The sequence below is a fragment of the Vicugna pacos genome, chromosome 20, assembly GCF_048564905.1.
Source record: "Vicugna pacos chromosome 20, VicPac4, whole genome shotgun sequence".
Lineage (NCBI taxonomy): Eukaryota > Metazoa > Chordata > Mammalia > Artiodactyla > Camelidae > Vicugna > Vicugna pacos.
Genome location: NC_133006.1, coordinates 27,623,400 through 27,645,161, shown reverse-complemented (window position 1 = coordinate 27,645,161; position 21,762 = coordinate 27,623,400). Strand labels below are relative to the sequence as shown.

Here is a 21,762-nt window from a genome sequence, read left to right as displayed (position 1 = left end):
GGCTAAAAACAGTTTTATTGTTCGTAATCACTTCACTTATAACTTGTTAGATTTTGTTACTATAAGCATTAAGTGGGAAGGTATTTCTCTTGGATGCTGAGTCACATAAAGGAAATTATACTCCTTTCCAGTTTTGAAACAATTTGACAATTGTTTAATCTAATACACATTACTACATATTTTTATTTTTAGCTTTTCACTCATCTAGTTTTTTTTTTTTGTAATGTGAAGTGTGGTGTTCTTTTTCCTTCCAAGTGAATAAGCAATTTATGCCAAAAACATCCTTTTCCCACATAAATGAACTACTACCTCCATAATGTATGCTAAAATATTAGCATTAATTCTTATTTTATTTTTAATGATGAAAATTATGATTAACATACAAGACTCTTTCCCATTACCACAAAGGTAATGTCATGTAAAAATTCAGCTTTTTTTTAGGTGTTTTAGTTGTTAATTTTGACATCCCTGATGAAAATAAGATTCTTCTCATTGTAATTACTACAACTAGCTTTCCTTTTTTTATGTACTGAGGAAGTCAGCAGTCTTGGTAACACCTGGCAGGGTAAGCAGCACTGTGGAAAGCTGTTTTCTTCCACACAAAGATGAAGCAGTAGCAGCGGTCAGAAACAGGAAGCAGGTAAAAACTTCAATCCCATCGTAAGCACAAAAATATGAAAACAAACTATAAACAAGCATAATTCTTTATTTAAAGTACAGTCTCTTATAGGAAAAAAAAATGTTTCCTTAAAGCACATGTAGAAGTGCTCCTCATTCACCTTTTGTAAAATAATTCAATTTTACAAGATGCAAAAGTAAAAGGCTGTTTCTCTTTATACATTTATTTTTCTCTTGGAAAAAAAAGTCCAATGCCACTGTAAAACTGACATTAATCATCAAGTCTAACTCTGCCTCTGTTGGTGACATAACTTCAGACATGAATTTTCTGAAATGAAGCAATTTTAAATCATGAGTTCATTCATAGCTTACCAATCATGTACAAAAATAAAGTCTGATGTAGCAGAGCTGCAATCTACTTAAATGCAGATGATCATGGCTTTTTCATCTATCTTGGCTTTCTTAAATATCAAAAGATCCAGTCCCAAGGGCTTAGTAAATTTTTTTTAATTAAAAAAATTTTTTTTTAATTTCTGAAGACTTATTTAAAATATTAAGTATCTGGTTACCTGATTTAAAAAATAAATCAAATATAAAGGCTAGCCCAGAGACAATGTGGCCCTGCTTGAATCTAGTCAGCAGCTCTGAGCACTGTTACAGCTCTCACAGCCTCTGTGACCTTTCACTAAGAGGCCTCATGTTCTGAACACAGGTATGCTTTAAATACACATGTCGGTTTCATTCTGAAATCTGAGGACACAATCTACAAAATAAAATCACAGTAGTTTTTTCTTCTGTTACAATGATCCAGTTTATTAATTCCTCCATATTAAGCTACCTTTCCAGATAGGTAGAAATTACATTTGCAAAAACACAGAACAAAATTGCTCAGAACATTCAAAACTTGTATTTGAAACAGATTTCACAATATAACATCTAAGGTGCACAGAAGACCCCAGTGATCACTCGGAAATCTACCACAGTCCAGTTTTTCTAACCCAAGGAGGTCCAAGCTTCGGGGAATAATGTGGCCACTTTCTGATGCTGCTCTAAAAAATATTCGATCAAAACGAAGCTTACAAGCCGCAGCTATTCCAAGATTAGAGTTCATTTGTGTATCCCATGTATACTGGCAATGCTTAGGTTTGCCCAAAAACTCCCACACATCCAAAATGTTGTTGGGTAAACCACCACATTTGGTAACCTGAAAAGAAAAAGAAAGCTCTTTTCAGAAAGTCTTTCTCCCTCAAATTAAAAAGGTCTTTACTATTACTGTGTCTAAGTACGTTTCAAATCAGAATGCCACAGATTATTAATGCACAAATGTAGAACTACATATGACTAGATAGATTATAAAAATATTTTGCCACATGATAGTAAATAGGTAATATAAAAATATCAAGACAGCCAAAGAGGTCTGAAATTTACCCCTGCTCTTCTGCCATAAACAGATTCCTAACTTTGGGTGTCAGATAAAACTCAGAAGACTGAAAACCCATGGCCTCAGTTACCGAAATTAGTTTTTTTTTTTAATGAACACAAGTGCAAAGGCAGCACAACTGTTATTCTACTTTAATTTATGCATTTAGAAGTATACCATTTATATGATCCGGTAATGTCAACTGCCTTCAGTTTTATTTTAAATTTACTAACATTTTTTCTTCCCACATTCCAAGATTTAAAAAAATTTTTATTATTGTGATAAAATATACATAAAATTTACCACTTTATGTTACATATGGCATTAAGCACATTCACAGTAAGGTGCAACCATCACCACCATCCACCTCCAGAACATTTCCAATTTCCAGACTGAAACTCTGTACCCATTAAACATGAACTCCCCATTCCACCCTCTTCCCATCCCTGGCAACCACCATTCTACCTTCTGTCTCTATGAATCTGACTACTTTAGGATACCTGCGTAAGAGGAATGAAAAAATATCTATCCCTCTATTACTGGCTTATTTCACTCAGCAGTGTCTTCAGGGTTCATTCATGTTACAGCATTCAATATTGCCTTCCTTTTAAAGGCTGAATAATATTCCATTTCAAGTATACACATTTTGTTTATCCAGTCATGTGACAATTGACACTTAGGTTGCTTCCACATTTTATCAATTGTGAATAATGCTATGAATACAGGTATACAACTATCTCTTCAAGACTCTGCTTTTACTTATTTTGGGTATTCACCCAGAAGCAGAATTGCTGGATCATACGTAATAATTTTTGGAGGAATCCCCACACCATGGTCCACAGCAGCTATACCATTTTAAATCCCCAGCAGGAATGCACAAAGGTTCCAATTTCTCCACATCCGTGCCAACAGTTACTTTGTTTTGTTTTGGTAACAGTCATGCTAGTGGATGTGCAGTGGTATCGCAATATGGTTTTGATTCGAATTTCTCTAATGACTAGTGATGTTGAACATCTTTTCATGTACTTATTAGCCATTTCTATATCTTCTTTGGAGAAATGCCTAAATCTTTTTCCCATTTCTAAGTGAGTTTTTTTTTACTGTTTTTTTTTATTTGTAAGAGTTCTTTGTACATTCTGAAAATTAATTGTTCATCAGATGTGATTTGCAAATATTTTCTACCATTCCATAGGTTGCCTTTTTACTCTGACAATATCCTTTGATGCATGAAGGTGTCATATCCAAGAAATTACTGCCAAATCCAATGTCATGAAGGTAAAAAAGGTTGGGGGTAAAAAACAACCTCAAGACGGAAGAGAATTAGGGACAACTATGCTGGTCAAATCTTTCTGTTCTTCTCACCTTGCAACTAGAGAACACAAATTGATGAAGTTTTCTAAACTCTTCTAATCATTATTTTCTCTATAGCCCTCTTGTTAATCAACACATATTGTTTTATGTTGTCTGTTTCATGTGCCATATTTATGTTTTTCATCCAATAATGTAACAGCCCTTCCGCTCCTGCTTTCCCTGTGCTAGGCACACAGCACAGGCCAAATCATTATTTGCTGAACTGCATCTGCAAGGTCACTTCCACATTATGATGAAGGTCTTGGTTTTAACAGCTTTGATCAAAAGAAACCTAAATCAGTTTCCACAGCAGTAACCTGCCCATAAACACCGAGCTGACTCATCACTCACTTCTTGATCCCTTAAATTCGTATCTCCTGCAAATATAACTGTAGCTGACTCTGGAATCTCCTGTATTGTCTTTAAAACAATTTTCAACTGATTCATTCGTTCCTTAGCATGCCCTCTGGTGCTCTCCAAATGAGAAGTCATAAGGCAGAGTTCATTTCCTGACACACTCACCTGCAACAGGATAAATAATTAGAATCGTTAAGATTATTCACTCACCATTAACGCTGAACTTTGATAACAGAATCAACAATTATTCAAGTGACTGATAGATATTCACTAAAAAGAAACTATATAACCAGCACTGTGCTTTTCCTTATATGTCAAAGAAGTATATGGTGCTAAACTTGCTCCCAAACAATACTGAACAAGTACCCACTAATACTTCAAGAGCTACTTCGAATGTCAACTCCACTGTGAGCCCTTCCCCAGTGCCCCAGGCATCAGTGGCTCCCTCCCCTAACCTCCTATAGCACACTGGAAAGGCTCTTTATAAAGTCCTCTAGGCTGAATTCCAGCAGAATTATCCCTCTCCTACAAAGCCATGAGTCCTTTGAAAGCAAAGATGGTTCTCTTAATTACTGCCAAATTATCAAGAGCCTGGAACACAGGTAACTCAAAATAGTGTCAGTTAAATGAATGAAAGAGACTCATTTACCAGTTAAGATACCAACGATGTGGGATCTGTCATTATGTAAGCTAACTGCCTACAGAGTCAAGTCCAAATTCTTTCATATTGGGCATTCATGATCTCCTATAATCTGGATCCAACCTACTTTATCAACTTCTTATCACACTACCCCTCTTTGTGCCCTCCACACTCAACTGAATGGAATGCTGATTTAGACCTATATATGCCCTGTTTCATATATACATACCCTGCTATTTGTAATTTGCAAAATTTTGCTCATGGTGGTTCTGCCACCTGCATGGTTCTTAATATCTACATCTTAAATGTTTCTCAGGGCCCAATTCAAATGCAGCTTCCATCAGGAACCTTCCACTAAACAATGTAGCTAAAAGTCACCTCTTCTTTCTCTAAACTTTCAGGGCACATTATTATACCTCTCCCATGGCATTTACGCCTTTCCTTTATTTTAGTAACCATACATACAATCTCTGCCCTGCTAATCTATGAATTCTGTGAAAGCAAGATCTATTTGACTCATTTTTGTAAGACTCACTGAGTACAATGCAGTACCAAGCACAGTGCATTTAATGAAAAAACTACTATAGGAAGCGAATATAGAATGTTAGCAAACTTATATATTAAGAAAACATCTAATGAATCAAAGAATTTATTTTTACAAATTTGTCTATATTTGAAATGCATGTAAAAATTTAATTTATAAAGTTCTTTAGGACTATTTCGAAGAACCTATAAGTGAGGAACAAATATTTGTCTAAAGACAATAGTTTTTTAGAAAAGAAACCATCATGGAACTATATTTTTTAAAAACCCATTCTTTTTCTTTTTAAAGTCAATTTTAAAAAATTACTTACATTCACACACAAAAGGTTTCTCATCATTTTTGTATCTGGAAAAGGAATAATCTCTTGGCTTTTAAATTTCACTCTTGATTTCTTCAACATTATAGCTGTGAAATATCCTTCTTCATGACCTTCAAATGTTTGTGAAGAAGAATTTAGGCTGAGAGTCAAGGGTATTTGCAGTTTATCACAAGTTCTCCTACTGAAGATTTTATTACAAAAAAAGGCACAGATATTTAAATGGATCTAAATCTTAAAAGTAAACTATTATTTCAAAATAGCTGAAGATAGCCAACCAAGTCCCTATGTTTACTTGCCTCTCCCAAAATGTAAACAGAAGTATGGAAGAAATATAAAAATTAAAATGAATTGACATTAAGTTCCAAAAATAGTTAACAGTGTCAATATCAAACATAAAAATTTGAAAACATTTCTGAAAGGCATAGAGAATAAGACTTAAACTGAGACAACTTGACATCTTACTTCTGAGGCAACCTGGCAGTTACTTTTCATTCTGGAAGCACCAGAAAAATTATAGTAGGTGAGTAAAAAGCTTAGAAAGGCATAACTTGCAAGAAGAAAAGAGAACAGAAGTAGAGGGGCAGTGAATGAAAGCTTCCAACAGTTTTTCAGAAAATAAAGTATTTGGAGAAGTGATAACTGGTTTATCAGAACGGAGGGAAGCCAGGAAAAAAGGAACAGGAAGAGACAGGAGGAGGAAGACCAGGAGATGGAGGGGCAGGGAGGCGGGGAGGCAGACTGGAGAGAGGGTAGGTGGGCAAGCTGGCCCCAGGAAGGGGGGGGGGAGAAGGAGGTGAGAGAGAAGAATTTTCCAAAACCGAAGGTCAAAAACCCCCAGATAAAAAGGTCCTACCAAGTGTTCAGCGTAATAAATGAAAAAAGATCCAAAGCACACTAGGGCTAAAAAGAAGAGCCTCAAAGCTTCCAGGGCCGGGGTGGATAGGGGGAGAGAAAAGAACAAGAATTAGAATGCCACCAGACTTATGATCATCAATAATGGAAACCAGAAAACGCTGAAATCATGCCTTCAAAATTTTGAGGGAAAATGACTCTCTAGAAATTTATGTCCAGCCAAAGTAACACTGAGCTACGAGGACAGAACACAGGCATTTCCAAATACGCTGAGATTCAAAACCTTCCTTCCCCACGTGCTACTTAGAAAGTGACGGGAACTCAATGTGCTCCAATTAAAATGAGAAAGTAAATCAAGAAGGAAAAAACCATGGGATGTAGAAAACAAGATATCCAAGACGGAAGACAGGCAAAAAAGTATCCCCAAGAGAAAGTAGGAAAGTTGTCCCACAAAGAAGGACAGAGACTGAGAGAGAACCCTCTCTTTAGCAATTCTGGACTAAAAAGCAAATCAAAATGAAACTCACGTACTACATAAAAGTGAGAGTCAAAGAAAACATGAGATTTAGCAAAAAATCGTGAAATGTAGCCACAGTAGTACGTTAAATGCCCTTAGTAAAAATAAAACAGATTTAAAAAAATTTTTACCTTTCATGTATAACTGAAAGATTGTGCTCTACACTGGAATTTGACACAAAATTGTAAAATGACTATTACTCAATAAAAAAAAGTTAAAAAAAATTTTTTAACTGAATTATTCAGGGAAAAAGCTGGGGAAAAAACCCAAAATAAATAAAAACGAATTAATAAAGACAGACTTTTTGAAAAAGCATAACCACAAGGCAATCACAGAAAAATTTTTTTAATAATTTCACCAAAAAGCTACTCAGGGTCTCAAATTTTGGCAATTTATATTTTCCTGAAAAATCTCATTTCAACCACTTTTTCACATATATAAGCTGTATAACATATTCTCCTTTTTTTTTTTTTTTTTTTTTAGTATTCTGTGTCTGGCTTGTTTTTCTCAAGCTTATTTTATTTGTGCTTTTTCCTGTCTATGTTCCAATTGTCTAACTTTGATTTATCTCTTTCACTTATTTGTTTTTCAAAGAAAAAGACAAGATAATAACAGCAAAATTGTTACCTGTAATAATCTCATAACTACTTGCTTTCTTCTTTAGGTAGGCATAGTATGGGGGAATAACTTCCTGTAGAAATACCACACATGGGTTGTACCTAATTAAAAACATCAATTTATGATGAACACCGGGTATAGCATTTCATTTGCAGCTACCCAGATTAGGAAAATACCACAGCATAAAAGAAACACAGAACTGTAATCCTCTAGGACACCTAATATTCAACGTTTCTACTGAACTTTGATAACTATAAAATGAGAAAGATCTGTGTTATTTCACAAATAACACTGTAAAGGTCAATTAAAAAAAACATATGTGACATCACTTTAAAGTTAGAAGAACTGGAATCACTGACATCAGATACCAGTAACACTGAAAGCCTACATTGGTCCTACACACTAAAAGGTGCTTTAACTGTTATTGTCTCTTTCAATCCTCTTGAAACAACTGTTATCCACCATGAAGAAAATGGAGCTCCAGAGAACTTAAGTGGCTCACAAGTGGTTACACAAAGTCACAGAGCCAGTGTGTAGCAGATACAGATCATTTTGGTTATTTCCTTTTTATAGCAGTAAGTACACACGAAATTTAATAAGTAAAATAGTACTAGAAGGCTTCTAACAGAAATTAGTGTTCCCACTGCATCCCAAACTGCAATCCTGCTCCCAGAGGGAATCACTCCCAATTCTTTCAGATGTTTCTTCTGAGAGCTGGACTAGGGCTGATTCCAAAGCCCATAAACTTGAACTGTGACCCCTGTTGTAGGTGGTAAGATATGTTATCATCCTACTGTTAAACAGATGTAATAATACTTACAAAGTTAAATAGGAACACACCCCTCGAGCCCGCTCTAGCAGATTGTTTAAGTCCAATCCATCAATATTCCAGGTGATGAAAGAGAACACGCTGCCATCTTCCTGCTGAACACCTTCAGATGTGCTGGTTTTAGAACTAATGGAATCTCTCGTTTCTTCCTTGGTGAGGTCAACACTGGCAAGGTCAGAATGAAATACAACTTTGCAATTGCTCTATAAACTGACTGATTTAAAAATTATTTTGAGTCTTTGCAGCCTTCATTTTACAGATAAATAAATCTTAAAAGAGTCCTAAAAGTATCTGCCAATCAAAGTGCAAAAGTCTGATGACAGGATAAATATATCTTGCCTGTGTTCTCCAAACGTCTGCTCAATTACACGGTGAGAACCAACTCAACAGCCTTCGATGACATGTGTCACCAAAATGATTTTACAAACTATGACCCCAAATTAGACTGAGTAATGTGAGGTTTTCATTTCATTTTAAATCAGATTTGACGTAAGATCTCATTATGCCAGATAAATAATGGCTGCAAATTCTGTTATTCCCCTCACTGAGAGCTGAAGTCTAACACCATTCCCCTTTAATCTGGGCCTGACCGACTTGCCTGACCAATAGAATCCAGTGAAAAGGATATTCTGGGATTTCTGAGGCTTGGCCGTAAGAAGCCTCGCAGCTTTCACTCAAGCCTTTCGGAACACTCTGTCCAGGAACTGTGGGCTGCCGTGGGAGAAGTCTGACTGCTCTGAAACTGCCGTCCTGAGAGACTTCTACGTGCTCCAGTCTACAGTCCTGCCCGACCCCACCGTCCCCACCAAGGATCAGACATGAGTGGAGGGACACAACATTAAAAGGGGACTGCTCAGCATTTATAAAATGTACATAAATTTAAGAAACAGGCTTTTGTATTTATAATTTTAATAAACTTCATGTCAATATCTTGGAGATAAGTCATGTCTAAATTCGGCTTTTAAGATTAGTATTATTCAGCAGGGATGAAAAAAAAGGTTCTAGGTTGAAAGGCAAGAGAAAATGGCCCACTGGAGAAAGGGAAAGTTTGATATGTCCAGAAGTTTTGTGGGATAGGAAAGACAAAACCCGAAAGACAGGTGGTGGTCAAACCGTGGAGGGTCTGGTAAGGCACCTGGAGTTTAACAGAGGTGGTGCAGGAATTGGGGAGTGAAATAACAGGGGAGGATGTGCATTTTACAAAAAACTACTATTCTAGCTGGTAGGCAGAGAGTAAATAAACAACAACAATATGGAAAGTAAGGAGATTGCCAAGTTACCATTCTTCAGGAGAGGATTTTGCCTCATTCATTTGTTTCGAAACTCTCGCTTACATATTTTCGATAATTGGAGTCAAAAATTACATTTCAGATATTTCCTCCCCAGACTCCAAAGTACGTTCGAAGCGACAGCCTGGACCTCGGGAGAGAAGGGTCAGCCCCGCAGCTAGGGCGCATCTCCATCCGACGCGCCAACAACGCTTCGGCTACTCGGCCTCTACTCAGCCCGCCCGCCCAACTTCAAGGCAGGTCCCAGGATGCCCACCGCAACCCGACACCGAACTGCCTCCGCCCCGACGGGCCCCCGCCCCCGCCGGCACGCACCAGGACTCGGGCTCGGAGAGGGGCTCGGAGAGGGGCTCGGAGAGGGGCTCGGAGAGGGGCTCGGGGCGGCTTTCCAAGGCATTCTCCTCCACCGCCGGCTCGAAGTAGGAGTTCAGCGCTCTCTGAAGAACAAAAGACACAAGAATGGGACGTGTGCGCCGCACCGACCGAAGTAAAGGGAGGGAAGAGAAATAGCGAAAGCGTACTTCCATCTCCCAGTCGTTCTCGGCCAGGTAGCACTGAGCCACGGCGGCGTCGCAACTCGCGACCGAGGCAAACTCCATGCACAGAAGTCGTCGCTTCTTCGCCTGGGGTCCTCCCTCCTCCCGCTCCGCCTCGGGCCCAGCCTCCAAACCGCTTTCCCGCTCCATCGGCTCACTGCCGCCTCACCGCCGGCTTACCGCCCCCTGAAGCTGGCCATGGGGCAGCACCCCGCTCTGCGCAGGCGCCCGGCGCCCCGGCGTTCGCACATCAACCGCCCGGCGAGGAAACGCGCTCCGCTCTCGGAGGGCGATACTGCGCCTGCGCAGCAGGAGAGCCGGCCCCGGGGGGCCCGGGCGGGGCGCCGCGTGCGCGCGCGGTCACAAAGGGGCGCGGAACGTCAATGCGCGAGTTGCTGGGGACCGTGGCGGCGGGCGCGCGCGAGGGCGGATCGGAAGTCGCCGCAGGCCCAGAAGGACGTAAACCCTTCGCCCGCAGCGTCCTTGTTTCTCTTTGCGAACTTCTGGGCTTCTCTGCTCTTCCAAGAATCATTCTTGCTTGGGGCCTGGGAGCTGGCGTCCGGTCCACGATGAGCTGTAAGGGAAAGAATATGATGGAGATGATGAAGTTCCTTAGCAGTCATCGCGATTTTGACAGAGTTTTGGACAAGGTATTGGAAGCGAAGTCGCGGTATCTAATGAAGGGAAAGGAAGCACAGTGCTTGGTGCGCGGGGAGCGCTGAATAAATTGTCTCTGGCTAGATCCTGTTGGACTGAGTACCCAAATTCACCTTAGTAATAATGATCACTACTTGAATGGAGCGCCGTTATGTGCTAGATGTGCTTGTGCTGATCTGTCTTCAAAACAAAAAAGGTCAGTGGTTTAGCCAGCGGAGTCTATTGGACAGTAGCGGAGGAATTGCAATTTAGGACATGAAGACTATGGCCAACCACAGGCAAGTCTTAAGCTGTTTTTTTATAGAGGAGAGGGAAAAGTCGAGAGGGGCTATTTTGAACAAATTCGTTGAAGAAGAGAGTTCCCCTTGTGCTGGTTTCTCGTTGGTTGAGTTGCGGAGGTTTTTCACGAGCTTTTTGATGGACTAGGAGAAAATCTTTTTCCTACTGGGGTTTGTAAAGTAAGCTGGGAGGAGTGGTAAATGAGTGAAAGCTCCCTTCTGCAGGGCTTCCCGACTCCATTTTAAATAAGGTATTTCATAATAATTTTATAATAGCAACATTACATAATTATATTATTATAATATTTTAATATTTTAAAAGAAGTAGGTGAAATTAATTTTAGTAAACTATATTAAGTAATTCATAATATCCAAAATATTTTAACATGTAATCAGTATAGAGTACTCCCTTTTTGTACTTAATCTTTGAAATCCAGTGTGAATTTTACACTTACAGCTCATCTCAATTCATATTTGCCATGTGTTAGATGCTCAATACAGGTGGCTAGTGGCTACTTGTTAAACTGCACAGGTCAATATGGTAGGTGCTCTATGCTTGTTAATTTGTTGGAGAACGGGTTTTGTAGTTGTTTATGTTTTGTGTGGGCAGAGTTGCTCAAGCTAAAGTATAGATTTATGCACAGTGATGTGTAAATCTAGTTGTGAACATGGTTCATTTCCTTTTACTATAAATTTTAAGGTAACATGATCTAGACCAGTGGTTCTCAATTAGGGGTGGTTTTACTCCCCGTGGGACATTTGGCAATTCTGGAGACATTTTTGATCATCACAACTGGAATGGGGTGGGAATAGCGCTGCTGGCATCTAGGAGGTAGAAGCCAGGGTGCACAGTTTCCCTCCCTCTGTCCCCACAACAGAGAATCATCCAGTACAAAGGTCAACAGTGCTGAGGTTTGGAAATTTGGACATAAGCCATCCTCTTAATCATTTGCTTTGTTCTCAGTCAAAACTTGATTAAGTTGCTGCCCTCTTGTTCTTTATAAGTATAAACCACACCTTTGTCACATGAAGGAGTCATGTCTTGAAAAATGATTTGCTAATTAACATAGGAGCATGCCATTCAATAACATGTTATATATGGCTTTATAAAATTACAATTTTTATTGATCATTTATATTTTTTAAAGTTTCCCTAGCACTTATTATGTGTTGGGCACTGTGCACTTCATGAACGTGAACTCATCTTTTTATGGCAAAAGATACAATAAAAGTCAAAATACAATAATTAGGAAAAGATTTTCACTCTATGACTAGGTGTTAAAATCTGATATGGTAAGAAGAGCTGTAGAGACAGTCTAATATGTAAGTGGGCACAAAGGATGTATCAGGCTGTTCACAGAAAAAGAAATATAATCAGGAGCACTGATAGTCTGGCTGATGCAAACATAAACCATAAGATACCATCAGATTGTGCCCATCATATTGTAAAAATTGAGTAATAATACACATTACTGATGAGGAATAAGGGAATGAGGCATTTACTCTTTGCTTTCCAGAAGTAATCTGGCAGATTTGTTAAAAATTTACATACTCTTTTACCCAGCTATCTAGTTTTGGCAATTTCTCCTATACAAATAAAAGCACCTTTATTTGTAATGGTAAAGAAAAATATGGAAAGGACCTGTATACCAAGCAATAGTTTAATAAATCTAATATATTCAACACTAGAGAATACCACAAAGCTATTAAAAGAGATCTATATGGGGGTGGGGGGATAGCCCAAGTGGTAGAGCACATGCTTAGTATGTAAAAGGCCCTGGGTTCAATCCCCAGTACCTCCATTAAAATAAATAAGCAAAAAACCTAATTACCTTCCCCCCCAAAATAAAAATAAATAAAATTAAGTTAAAAATAAAAAAATAAGTGATCTATATGAATTGAGCTAGAGGAATGGCTGTGGTATACTGGGAAGAGAACTGAAATTTGCAAATATGCATAATATGATCCCATTTTTGTAATCTTATAAAAAGAAAGGGAAAAACTCTATATTGTACATGTTTGAATAAGCCTAGAGAATCATATTGAATGATATACAGCACTGAAGGGGTAGTAGGTTTTGGAAACTGCATCTTATACTCTTTGATTTATTTATTCATATAAAATGAATGATTTTATTTTTGTAATTGAAAACCCAATAAAGAGAAGGAACATGGCAGTTTTAGATGGATCAGAGATAGGATTTAAAGAATCAAGATATAATTAGTGAAATAATGAACTCAAGTCAAGAATTACTGATATAGAGGGGGAAAGGATGTGGCATCAACTCAGAGCAACTAAATATTTTAGAAAATTAATAGTTTTTGCAGTGGTAAATGAATGACCAATTCAAGGGAAATGATGACAATCCTTTCAAAGGAAATGATTCTTCTGCCGTGGAAGATAGTTAAGGTTTCGTTCTATGTACAGCCTCTGAAATAAATGCCACTGAAATGTTATACCACTTATCTAAGTAGCCTTTTAAGTCCTGAGGTTTGTGAAGACCTCAGGATGTTACTAAGAGCTTTAATAGAAATTGAATGTATGCATTTTAAAGATTAAGAACAGAACACTAAACAAAAGCAGTGTAGGATCCGCAGAAATTTCTGGAATACTGTTTCTCAGTGAACAGATTATTTAAACTTCTTTGTTGCTGTTTGATTTGTGGCTTAATCATAACTGGCTCACCATAGTTACATTCCCGTAGGGCATCATTCCTTCCCGGGAATGACTCTATATTCAGGTACTACATTCCAAACTAGATCAGCTGCAAAAATTCTACACAAGTTTGTGCTTTCCCTTCAGAGAAAGTCTGGAGGAGTGACTAGACATTCCTCAGTCTGTAGGTTGTAAGGAAGGTCCTTCCCTACTCGCCCCTCTTTTCCAGGTTCAAGGCAGAAGAGAAGCTGTAATTGAGAGAAATCTTGCCAATGTGATTAATGTGATAGAGGCCTTCATCCACCTTTATATGCATCCCAGAATGATTCAGTAAAATCTGCCATTTACCAGCCTTCAGGGAAAAATACAGTGATTGCGTATATTCCTTCTTAGCACATCTCTCACCATCACCACCACTCCAATGGACAAGAGTAGAATGCTACTTTAGTTGGCTAAATCTTAAGGGAATATTTAATTAAATTCCTCTTTGCTCTTCCCTAGGCCTTTGTTTTGACTCCCATGGCGCTCGTTTGCTAACATTTGTTATTTTTGGCCTTCTCGTAAAGCTTCTACTGCTTTGTACACTCCCTGTTTTGGGATCCTCTGCTCTTGACCCAGTTGGCCCCCATTTTCACTCTTATCTTTCAGTGTCCTTTTCAAATAGCACCCACTGTCCTTGGAAAGCCTCCCCTGGCATCTCCAAGTGTATTCCTCTGCTCCTTGGCTAGCTTTTGCCATAGAACTTACTATGATGTATCTAGTGAGTTTTCTGCCTTCCCTCTCCACACTGAGAGCTCTCTGAGAGCACGTCCACAGCAGGAGTTTAATAAGCATTTGTCAGTGCCTACTGGACAGTGCCTAGCTGAATGCCTTTCTTTCATAGAAGATACTCCCTATAGTTTGTTCAGTCAGTCGCTGAAGCTACTAACTGTTGGGCATATTGTTAGAGAATGCTCTTAGCTGACCTTCAGATTTGAATGTATTCATTCACTCATTCAACAAACAGTGCCTGCTGGTGCTAGGCATTATTCTAGGCACCATGGATGCCACCCCATCACACTGCCACCTTCTCTCTTACTCTTTACCTCCTTTCCTGTTTACATGCAGGTGTATTTATACACTGTCCTCAGACATAGTTCCTTCTGGTATCTGTATTGTGGCACATATGAAATCAGCCAAATTGCAAACCAGGGCAAATTGCTGTGAAAACAGCCTCCTTCACAAACACAAAATTCTCATCCACTAATATTGTCTGTTCTCTGTGCTCCTGTGCACACGTATGGTCTCTCCTATTCAGCCTCCTTGGTTGACTCACATTTTTATATACACGCAGGTTTTCTCACACCACATGCCACACCCCTTGAGGCCCATTCCAGACAGACACCCTTACTGAATCGTTAGCAGAGGCAGGGTGCTGGCTGCTCAGCAGTCAGCAGGAGCCCCAGTGATGATGGTGACTCTCAAAGGCCAGAAAGATGGGAAACGTCAAGGCCAAAGAGAACTCCGGGTTCTGGACAGAGCTTTCTATTAGGGACCATCTCTTTCTCTGCTGTTGATTACTAGGCCTCCCTTCTCAATTCTCCACTGAAAAGGTAAGTGAAGAAAGGGGGAGAGTGTGTCACCTGAAGTGTCTCTGATGGGATCTGAGCCTGAGTTTGGCAACAGAGGGAATGCTATGGCAGTGTGAACCACATAAATTCATGTGAATGCATGAAGTGCAGGGACGAGACGGCACACTACAGGCCATGTAGAAAAGGGGCAGATGATTGTATGTGTGCGAGTCCATTTAAGAGAATTTTTATGCTAAACTAAGGAGTTTATTGGGTCAGACTGGACTGAGCCATAAAGTAACGTTCTTGCCAATCTACTTCAGTCGCCCAACCTGCAGCATCCTGGGCAATCCTCTGTATTACTGGGGCCATGGCAACAGTATTTCTTATCTCGGCATCATAAAAGGCTACACACCCACCTTCCCAGAAGACACCAATGAATGAGGTCCTAGTTGTCTGCAGCAGTCCAGGTGAGATGGGAGGGGAGGCAGTTTTGCATAGTGGTTAAGCCTGAGACACCTGGGTCCAATGGAGATAAAAACAGTACTTCAGAGATTTGTGAGAATTGAGACAACGTCTCAATTTATGTAAGACTATGCATGTACGTTTCTGAGCTTGGTCTCTAAGCCACAGTTAACGTGATACAGTCTGTATCTTGATTGAGACTGAGATCTTTTTTTTTTTTACAGTGTCCTCTCCCCACCCCTGTTCTTCATCAAAGAGAGGTTAGCTCTCCATTGGCTTTTTGCCCCACAAGACTGATGAGTTCTGGTTGGTCAGGTAGGACACACCTTCATTGTGATTGTCCATTGGCTTATTTAGGGAGACAAGGAGTGACAACACATAAAAGTATTTCTCTGCCATATCAGGCTACCAGAACAAAAGTATCTCTAGTCCAATATACATTTTAAGCCAGTTTTGTATGTTAGTATGTCCTTTGGCTTTTCAAGTTGGAGAAAATAAAAATTAAAATCAGCATTCTGCAGTAGAAGATCCAGTTGACATTTGTTTTATCTTTTGTTGTCCCAGCCAAAGTTAGATAATCAAATGGAACTTTAAGAACTGACCTCTGCTAAACACACCACACCTTAAAATTACACTAACTACCTTGGGTGTCTCTAAGGCTTCCCTGTTTGATTCTGTTTCCTAAACTGCCTGGCTTTTTCCCCATGTTCACCTGGCTAATTCCTGCCCATCCTTTAAGCCTCGAATGCCATTTCGCAGGATGTCTTTCCTAATGTCTCTTCCCTGGAAATACACTTTGATAAGTTAGATCCTTACTTCCAGCAGCCGGTATTTATCCCATCTGCAGTAACTCCCTCCACTGCCGTGTGCACATTTGTCTCCCCCTTTAGACTGGGAACCCCTAAGAGCAGGGACTTAATCTTGTTTATCTTTACATTGCAGTGCTTGATAGACTAGGATAAATGCCCCAACAAGGTGAACTTATACCTTGGGCCTGCTTGGGAGTATTATCAGTTTATGAGGACACCTTGTGGCTAGATCATTTATTGTATAAATAGACTTGATCTTGTTCTAACATTCTTCTTTTGACTTACCTGTTAAGCAAAACAAGACATATTATTTAGGATGGTTCGTATTATACAGTTCTATTTCTAAGTCAGGGTCTTCTAGGGGATAAATAACAGCAAACTATTAATGTTACGGTTTGTGAAATACCAAAACATCTTCCTGGTGGGAGCGTAAAGGCCTCTGTTTACCTAGAGACTTTACAGTTAGCAACCAGGGAGACTTGGAGGTGCACAGACCTAGATCTGAATCTCAGTTCTGTCACATCCAGGGTGACCTTGAGAGTAAAACACTCAGAGTTTAAGTTACCATAAAATGGAAACCATCCCTTCCTTATTATACAGTATGTGGAAAGGCTTTGGGACAGTGCCTAGCACATTGCAAGTGCTCAGTAAATGGTAGTTACCTGGGATCAAACCAACTATTTAATGCTTGCGACATCCCTCCCTCCCCTAAACACAACAGACACGCCAAATATTCATCCATGTTCTGCCTGAACACCTCTAGTGACGGTGAGAATTACTGCTGCTGGGCACAGCACTTTCCATCCACAGCTCAGTTCCAACTTCTAAATATTATCTATGATGTTTTTTCCTAGTACTTTTATATAGGATATAAGAAACACATTTCTATTATTTTTCTGTAAGTTTCCTTTAGAGATGTTTGATTTAAAATTTTAAATTCATTGTTCCACATTTTATCTTTCATATAATTCTTTTTCATTATGATACTATAAATGGGACAGGATCTCAAAAGCAGCAATTTAGTGGGGAGGGAAATAGCTCAGTGGTAGAATACATGCTTAGCATGCACGATGTCCTGGGTTCAATCCCCAGTACCTCCATTAAAAAGTAAAATTAAAAAATTAAAGTGATTTAAAATAAATAAAAGCAGCTATTTAACGTTGATGGATTCTATTAAACTTTTTATTAAAGTGGGTTTGTGGTATAAGCTTATTAATTCTAGCAACTCATTGAATTACTGAATTTCTTCCAGTTTTTTCTTAAAATTGTTTTAAACTGTTCATTATGAGGTCATTTAAAAAATTACACTGTGCAAAAACTAGGAAGCATCCAGATTAAACCTATAGTTGGTTGACAGATCACATGGACCAGCTGACTTTGCTGGTGCAAAATTTCTGAGACATTAAGAGATGCCAGGTTGTTGTACTTAAGGCTGAAAAGCTCAGATGGAATATTTGATTTCTGCAAAGGAGTGCAGATTAACAAAACTACTCCTATTTTTCCCTAAATATTCCCTTTTCTCTAAAAACCATTTACATTAGACTTAATTTCTATCATAAAGAGATTGGTAACTTTTTTAATTTCTCAATCAACTTTTTGAGAGTATAATCCAGTGACAGTTCATGATAGGCTGTTTTGGGCTTTTCTACCACCACGAAATGTTCAAATTCTTTTTTTCACACATAGGTGAATTTAGTCTCTGCTGTCCCTGGGAAAATGATCTGTGAAATGAAAGTGGAAGAGCAGCACACGAATAAAATGGGCACTCTCCATGGTGGCATGACAGCCACCCTAGTGGATTGCATATCGACATTTGCTCTGATATGCTCAGAGAGAGGAGTACCTGGAGTCAGCGTCGATATGAACATAACGTATGTATCCAAGCTGTACCCCAAATAACTTATTTCAAGCAACTGAGACCATGTTATGTTTATAACATAAAGAAAGCATGAGGTACCCTTAGCTAGTCATCCTTAACTACAGCTAGATTTGCCTTAAAATAGTCCATGGCTTTAGAATCTAGAACTAGAGGAATTAATTTCCAAATACAGTATATATCAGTAATAAAGGGGGAATGATCTAAACATTCAAAAAGGCAAACATTCAGCTTCTAATATGCATACTGGTGGGGAAAAAAAATCACATCACATCAAATCATGGCTTACAGCTGTTTCATACACTCCTTAAAAGTGCCACTTATACAAACGTCTTATGAGAGCTGTATTGAGAACATATAGAGAAAAGCTTGAATAAAAATCAAAGAAAAGTTGGGAAAACCTTCATGTATACATTGTCATCACCTTGTAACAAGGTGAACACAATGTCCAGTCCTTCATCTTTTTCTGTAATTGCACAGACATGCTCTCATGATCAGGGAGCAGAACCCCAGATGTCAGGTTTCACTCACTGTTGTGAAAAGGCCTGCAGGGGTCAAACACCTCCAGATGTAAAAGATTCAGTTCCCACATCAACTAGTACTGCTCCCAGCATCCCACTCAGGAGAGTGCAGGGCCCAGGGGTTTAGTTTCAAGACAATTTCTTTTTCCACCTAAGCAACAGAAAAATGACTTGTTAGAGGGGCAGACTGGGGTTAGGGTGGGAAACCAGCATTATGTGACGTGAGGGCAATGGAAATAGTTTTCAGGTTTTTAAACAATCCAGATTTTTTCTTAGGCTAACTTAAGAAACATTCAGTGCCTCTTTATGATGGAAATAAAATTCAGGGTGCAGTAAGCAAATCACAGGACAAGATGCAAATGGTCTTCTGAAATTAAGATCTGCTCACGGCACTGGGGGGCATACTCAGCAGTCCTTGTCTTACTCCATGTGATGACGGTTAAGACCAGTTGATGACTCTGCTTTGCCTTAAGAACCTCTATTTAGGAGCAGAGATCTTCTAACCTAGCACTGCATTTCATGATCTTCTAAGATACTGCTGCTTTTACAACGCTGAAGAATTTTTAATAAGCCAAACAAAATTTTGGCCTTTCCAAGTAAGTGTTGCCAAAGTATTGGCCACTATCAAGAACTGCCTGAGTTTCAAAAGGGCCTCATACTAATATGTTATAGTTCTTCTGTTAAGTCATTTTAGAGTTCAGTAAATTCTGCATTATTGATATGACAAGATATAAACACCAAACATCACTTCTAGGAAGTTAAGCAAATTAAATGAAAGCTAGAGGAAATCATTCACTAGCCCCAAATACATATGAAATGGGAAACGTAAAGAAAAAGGGGGACGGGCAGTTGAAAACCCCTCCCACTATTTATGGGAAAAGAAACTTGTGTGGATAAGAAATGGGTAAGCTGTAATGTGTTCAGGACCAGCCATTCAAATTAGAAAGACAGAAAGCTTACTGATATCAAACTATTTAGGAGTATTAAGGAGTGAAATAAGTAACATAAGAAGGCTGTTATTTAAAAAAAAAAAGGCTGTTATGAGATGCACACACCTTTTTCTTTTAAAAACTATTTGTTAACTAAATTTAAATGTTTCCTTTAAGGTACATGTCACCTGCTAAAATTGGAGATGATATAGTGATTACAGCACATATTCTGAAGCAAGGAAAAACACTTGCCTTTGCCTCTGTGGATCTGACGAACAAGGCCACGGGAAAATTAATAGCACAAGGCAGACACACAAAACACCTGGGAAACTGAGAACAGCAGTGTAACCTACAGAAACCCAAAAATGAATGTCCACTTGGACTTGAACAAATATTCATTCTCAAAATAAATTAGCACAACCAGAAGCAACAGCTGAGAGGTATTTTCTTTGGGGAAAATGCCAGAGATGAAGTGGAATATAGGCTAGGGTTGTCTATATTCTTCCACTTTATGCCGCTTTAGTTTTAGTTTGTAATCAGACACGATACTTAGATGAAAACATTCTTAGCTCGAAGTGTTCTGAAAACAGGTAAAGCAAAGCTAGCAGGGCCTTAAAACAAATCCAGTATTAAGCTAAAGAAGAAATATAAATTAATGTTTACTCCTTAAACGAATTGTAGGTCCTTTTCAGCTCTCAAATGCCATGCTACATTTTTTTTAAACCCAATTTCAGTATTATGGAACTGCAAAACAGATGAACCATGGGCGACATTAGAAAATAAAATTGAGTAGTCCTCAACAAAGTTTGAGGCAAAGCACATTAGTGATAAAGGAAATAGTCCAGTGGTGTGCTGCTTTTCTCTGATAGAGAATTTATTACTGGACTGGCATATTTTATGGTGGGGATGGGCATACTATTAGTCCCGTTTCCAGTACTTAAGGATAAAACCATGCAGATCTTGAATCTCCCAATCTACAGTACTGGAAAGACCAAGTTCAGAGATTGTTCAGTCCGTTTCTCAAAGTCCAGTTGACTATGGCATTCATAACATTTGATTTCTGCATCAGGGGATCTTAGTGAATGTTTCATGACTAAAGAGCAAAATGAAAGGAAGCATCTTTAATAAGCTTGGAAACAATAGTAGTTAAAAATTGCGTATCCTTTGGTTGGATTAGAATACATGCTGATCTGTTGAAAGGACAGAAGCGGACTTCAAAGTAGCAATGAACACACAGGAAACCCAGATCTAGTATCTGCTACTAAGAGTAACCTGGGCTCCTTGAAGTAGCTGATTCCAGAGCTGGGGGCTGGGATAGGAAAGTCCAGGATGAATATATCTTGCGCTTGAAAGTAAGGAATTGCTCAAGATGATGAGACGTGAAAATTATGCAGCATTAAAAAGAAAGGCACTGAGTCCATACTGCTTAGGTAATAATGGCACAAGGGCTCTTCGTTACAACAGAATGCTGATAAATGTGGAGAGGTAGGTACAAAATAGTAACTATAAAATGCAGAAATAGGACATCACCTTGACCAATCAAAATTAACATCAACAAAGAGCATACTGACAGTGTGCTTCTGGATATGAACTTGAGAGGGGCATAAGTTCACTTATATTGGGCATTGGCCAGAATACATAATCCAAACCTAACCATGAAGGAACACTACTCAAATGCAAAATAAGGACACTTTGTGTTTTAAAAGTTGGCCTGCACGCTTCAAAAACGTCAAGGTCATTAAAGGCTGAGGAACTGTTCCAGATTAAAGATGAGAGATAAGACAACTAAATGCGACGATCCTGTACTGACTATAGGGGGTATAAAAACACACTGTTGGGAGGAGGGTATATACAGCTCAGTGGTAAAGCACACGCTTAAGTCCTGGGTTCAATCCTCAGTGCCTCCATTAAAAAAAAAGTTCAATCCCCATGAATAAAAACCTAATTACATCCCCCCTAAAAGTGGGAGGTGGTTGATAACAAGTCATCTCTCCTAAAAAAAACCCCAAAACCAAAACACTGAAAGAAATGACAGCAAAACTGGAATGTGGATGGTAGATTAAAGTATATCAATGTTACATTTGAGTTTGATAATTTTACTGTGGTAATAAGAAAATATCCTTGTACTTGAGAC

At 38.9% G+C, this 21,762-nt stretch overlaps 2 protein-coding genes across 2 annotated transcripts; one reads left to right on the top strand and one right to left on the bottom strand.

Moving 5' to 3' along the window:
- Positions 1–1,506: 1,506 nt before the first annotated feature.
- TDP2 (tyrosyl-DNA phosphodiesterase 2) lies at positions 1,507–10,169 on the bottom strand. Its single transcript, XM_015234618.3, has 7 exons — positions 9,875–10,169; positions 9,669–9,790; positions 8,056–8,229; positions 7,245–7,336; positions 5,240–5,358; positions 3,740–3,910; positions 1,507–1,822 (listed from the first exon to the last, which is right to left on the bottom strand). The coding sequence occupies exons 1-7, from the start codon at positions 10,037–10,039 to the stop codon at positions 1,541–1,543; spliced, it is 1,125 nt and encodes a 374-aa protein (XP_015090104.2). The 5' UTR covers positions 10,040–10,169; the 3' UTR covers positions 1,507–1,540.
- Positions 10,170–10,209: 40 nt separating this feature from the next.
- Positions 10,210–20,054, top strand: ACOT13 (acyl-CoA thioesterase 13). The gene is made up of 3 exons (XM_006198676.4): positions 10,210–10,539; positions 17,989–18,173; positions 19,806–20,054. Exons 1-3 carry the CDS (start codon positions 10,273–10,275, stop codon positions 19,960–19,962), a joined length of 609 nt encoding a protein of 202 aa, XP_006198738.3. The 5' UTR covers positions 10,210–10,272; the 3' UTR covers positions 19,963–20,054.
- Positions 20,055–21,762: the final 1,708 nt, after the last annotated feature.